The sequence below is a fragment of the Sphaeroforma arctica genome, assembly GCF_001186125.1.
Source record: "Sphaeroforma arctica JP610 unplaced genomic scaffold supercont1.348, whole genome shotgun sequence".
Classification (NCBI taxonomy): domain Eukaryota; class Ichthyosporea; order Ichthyophonida; genus Sphaeroforma; species Sphaeroforma arctica.
This window is the reverse complement of record NW_014040210.1, coordinates 71,862-76,324: the sequence shown is the minus strand read 5'-3', so window position 1 is coordinate 76,324 and position 4,463 is coordinate 71,862. Positions and strand designations below refer to the sequence as shown.

At 40.8% G+C, this 4,463-nt stretch overlaps 1 protein-coding gene across 1 annotated transcript in view; it reads left to right on the top strand.

The window, feature by feature from the left end:
* Positions 1 to 2,783: 2,783 nt before the first annotated feature.
* SARC_05453 (hypothetical protein) overlaps positions 2,784 to 4,463 on the top strand; it is a gene marked incomplete at its 3' end in the record, with an annotated part of 11,496 nt that continues 9,816 nt past the window's right edge. Inside the window, exons 1-2 of the mRNA XM_014300690.1 lie at positions 2,784 to 2,872; positions 4,029 to 4,123. Of these exons, the coding sequence (XP_014156165.1) occupies positions 4,041 to 4,123 (83 nt within the window). The 5' untranslated portion in view covers positions 2,784 to 2,872; positions 4,029 to 4,040. The remainder of the gene's footprint in view (positions 2,873 to 4,028; positions 4,124 to 4,463) is intronic.

Below are 4,463 nucleotides of genomic sequence, written 5' to 3'. Positions count from 1 at the left end.
TCAGCAAATGATCATAGAACTAAAGACGAAATGACGATGACAAGCCTTTGTATTACAAAAGCGCGGTAGGTGCAAGAGTAGTCAGCAGACGTTTATGTGTTCTCGACTAAGCCTGCATATCCCTTTGCGTAGTGAGATATACAAACGTGTCAGGACTGCAACATGCACGTACTGTACACTTTATTTGAAACACAGAGATATATCGGTTGTTTATTATAAGACTTTATCCAGACCTAATTATATACATCTCACCCACCTATATCAGCAGATGAGCCCCTTCTCAGATCTTTGCGTGGTCCTGCCATCGTTCAATCTTCTTATACAGTGCCGCTATGGTTCACCATCTCACAGGGAAGCGAATGTTGGGCCGCGAATGCGATAAGATGGAATGAACTGTATAGTATCCAGGGGCAAGAGGCGGGGGTATGTTCGTGGTATAACCCTTTGTGTATGTCGTACCACGGATTATATGTGCACACAATGCGGGTGTAGCTATGTAGCTATACAGTAACGAATAGGTTATTGTAAGCGATGTGTAGGTTCGGTGACAGTTTTTAAATACTATTTTTATGTAAATACTGACGACTGATGACAACGCTGATATCAAGAGACCTAAAAAACAAGGTCTCTTGGCTGATATTGTTGAACGGTGTAAGTTATTTTATTATAAATTTTATAAAACGGATAGACTATCGTGTGTAAAGTTACGTTTCGATTGGTTTAAACATCAGTTGCGATACGATTGTAGGGTTTTAAGCCAATCTAATTCCGGGTTGTAGGGTTTAGGGTTCATTGCAGATTGTAGGGTTTTAAGTTTGATTCCATCCAATAGCTGTGTATTATGTACATAAACATGTACATTTTGTATTTGTTGCACAAGAAAAAGGAATTCAGTACGTATGACGGAAGTATGTATTGTCGCATATTAAAATGCAAAATAATACACGCCGCACTGACAGCATATTCGAAAGAGAGACAATCAGCTGACGTCTATTCCATGCACATTGTGACGCGCTTGTACGTTGTAAAGCACAACATATAGCTTCAAAAGGGACCGTTTACCTATTCTGACAGCACAAGTGGAACATCACGATGGCTACATTCATTTCATTATTGTTTATCATCTTGATTCCAGCGCATGTAAAGTGCACAGCGATCCCGACAAATACAATGCCCATTTCTATGTAGTATCCGTGTACATCGCACATTATTCGTTTAACGGGAGCACGCTACCTACTCAAAATTCAAATCAATGAAGACTTCGGGTATATGGAACGCAGCTAGATCTTTCATAGTAGGGCTGTAGGGTCGCTTGCATAGTCGAAGCCGAAAATACTAATATTCCAACTATTCCCGGCTTGTGGTATTTCCTCAGATACATTGAAAGTATTCAAACGGAAGAAAATGTGCGACTATAGTTACCTTCATCCATATCAACTTTCAATTCGGCACCGGCAGTATACTTCCATTTTTTGTAAATTGCATTAGTGTACAGCCACTCCGCATTGGGTACGAGTTTTAATTAACGTAGAGGGTGTTAAAGTGTAAGTGACAAAACTATTCTTATCTATGACGAGCGAAAGACGAGAATTGCTTTCGGTTTTTTGAAACAATCAGCGTATGTTCTTATCTATACAAAAAGATCATGCCTTGTATCTATATCATCACATCTCGACATTCTTTATAGTTTTAATATAAAAGATGAACACAGTCGGAGATGTAGAACAGGTAGAGTGAATGGAAGAAATTTGGAGTAGGAGAAGTACGCTTTCTTGGCTGTATACCATAGTGACGATCTGTGGCTTTTCTATAGAAATCAACTAAACATATTCTTCAATTAATTTACACTATCTCGTACATAGCAGTATTTGCATGTTTTTTTTATACAATCTGCATGTCATTAGAGTAGTAAGGAAATAAATGAAACATCAGCAGGCATAAGCACAACACTATAATTACCTTGGTCTACGGTGTATGATAAAACAACATTCTCATGCCATCACAAAGTATATTTATACTGGGGTTGGTATTGTTCTCTTCCGTTTGAGATAGAAATAAATTCATCGAACGTACGTATGCAGCTCGGACCGTGCCTGCTTATGCTTGTGGCCATATATATTATAAGACCCTACAAAAAACTAATATTGTAGAATGTATATCAGCTTAATTTCAACTATAGATTTGTCATGACTGCGTGTGAGTGTTTACGTCCAGTGGTGAACGATGATGGACTGCAATGGCACAGTTAGTAATGTACATACAGCTCGTTCTGATTCTACTATGATTACCTGGGTCTCTTTGGGAATGGTAGATGCTTTTGTAAGACTTCCCAGTTATGTGTAGCCAACTTATCGACAGGTGCTATAACAACAAATAAACAAATTCAAACGAAATGGGTATTCTTATTGACATAAATGTGCGAACTTCTATGCCCATGTGCAAATGAAATAATTCACCTCATCGATATATAGATGCAAACTCGTGCGCCAGCGTTGTTAATAGTGCAAGACTGTAAGGTTTACTCGTAACCGTACATGTCTGGACACCGACTTCCTATGTAGTTCCTACTTTGAAGCAACATTTGCCATGTGGACTATCACTGATAATTAGGAAACAACAGTCAATTGGTGGAGAAGCTCTACGCGCGGAGTCGGTGCCGTGCGCACTTTTATGATAAAGGTAAAATGCCACAGATGGTGTTTTGAATTGCAATTATCACAATTTTGTACATCTGCGCACAACTATTTAAATATAATGGCTAATGTATCACATAGTTATCCAAAGCAATGTATGCAGTTGTAGTATCTTGCTAATACTTATACGTCTACCCTTCTTGTTAAATCCATTCTCCGATCAGATTGTATAGTTGTAGGTATGTTAAGAATTAAGTCGTCGTGTTGGTTCGAACGCTCACAATATCAGTCGAGTGACCCTATTTTTAACGCCACGTTCGAATGTCTTTTACCCGGACTGCTGCAATCTAAGACGGGCCCACAACTACACTCATGCTGTTTATGATATTATACATTTCTTGATATAGCATGGTCAATTCACTTGATGGGCATCTAGTTCTTCTCTCGAGTGTACATCGTGATTCTTAATCGCGTGGATTATCCTCTTGTTTACCACTGACTTCGGATCACTGGCGGTCTATTGGTATCCATATGCATGAGAAGAATAGAAGGCCACGGTATACACATAACTTATCGAGATATGCATCCATCCGTCTTCTCAGAAGTTTCTTAGTAGTGTGATTGGGATTATACATCAGTGTTCGTCTGCCAATGCATCATATCGCGCGCATTCAGTCTGCGCTATGCGCGTATGTGCAAGGTGCCACTTTGCGCTGTTTAAAAGGCACGGTGTGGTGCTGCTATATACAGTCACGTCGCTCTACGGGTACCGTTGGCTTGTATTCTGAGGAGTTTTAAATGACCTCTAGTGTGACAGATTAAATTCCTACACGCTTATAGGGACTTAGACGTATGTACACGTGCGAGTTCAGCGTGTAGATTAATGTGTGTACAGTGTTGTTGACCTTTTCTCAGGTACGCGACCAACATTTAGATCAGGTGATCTGTTTGGATAAGTCATGTTCGCAAACACACGCTAAAACACGCCTCAAAAAGCGTTAGCAAACATTCAATCAGCCCAGCGACGCTTGACAGGCAACCGTGCCCATACACTATCAATATCAAATAATATATCATATTAACCAGGGTTAGCTAGTCATTTTATTGCCCGAGTCCGGGCCCACCAAAGCCCAAAAAAAAATGTTTGGTGTACAAAGGTGGCCATCACAATATCGAATAGACTTAAGAGTTACTTCTTAAGCTGAAGACTTCAGCGCGTACCATCAATGACGATCTGTAGATGTGAAGTATGATATAGACTACCCATAGCCCACACGCCTCGCAGCCGTCGGTTGACTGTAATCTCTACTGTACTGTACATACCATGACTCCTATGTATTGCGATGGTCACCCGTTATAAACGGCTACCAATCGACTGGGTTTGCATATACACAGGCACTGAGTAAGATGGCCCGAAAGAAGCCGTTCAGCGGAAAGCAAAAGAAAGTACAGTTGCAAGAGAAGAAGGAGAAGCAACGCGCAAGTGCCATGTATGTGCGTGGATGTGTATGTAGGCGTGTGTGCAGAGGGTATGTGTACGTGTGTGTGTGGACTACTTTATGTGTACTTGTGTGTGTGTGTGGAGGGCTTTATGTGTACTTGTGTACGTGCATGTATATTAGACGTGAGACATCCATGTGTGTTCATGTAGTGATCACCTGTCTCTGCCCCGGTGGGTGTGAAATCACTTCTTATTTGCACACGGGCAGATGAAGAATGGCAGGCATGTGCGTAGATATGCGTTGAGTAAGGGGCATGCGTACAAATGTGTGCCTGTGCATCAGTGTGCTGTATGTTTGTGCATGAGTGGGCGCAATGTATATACATATT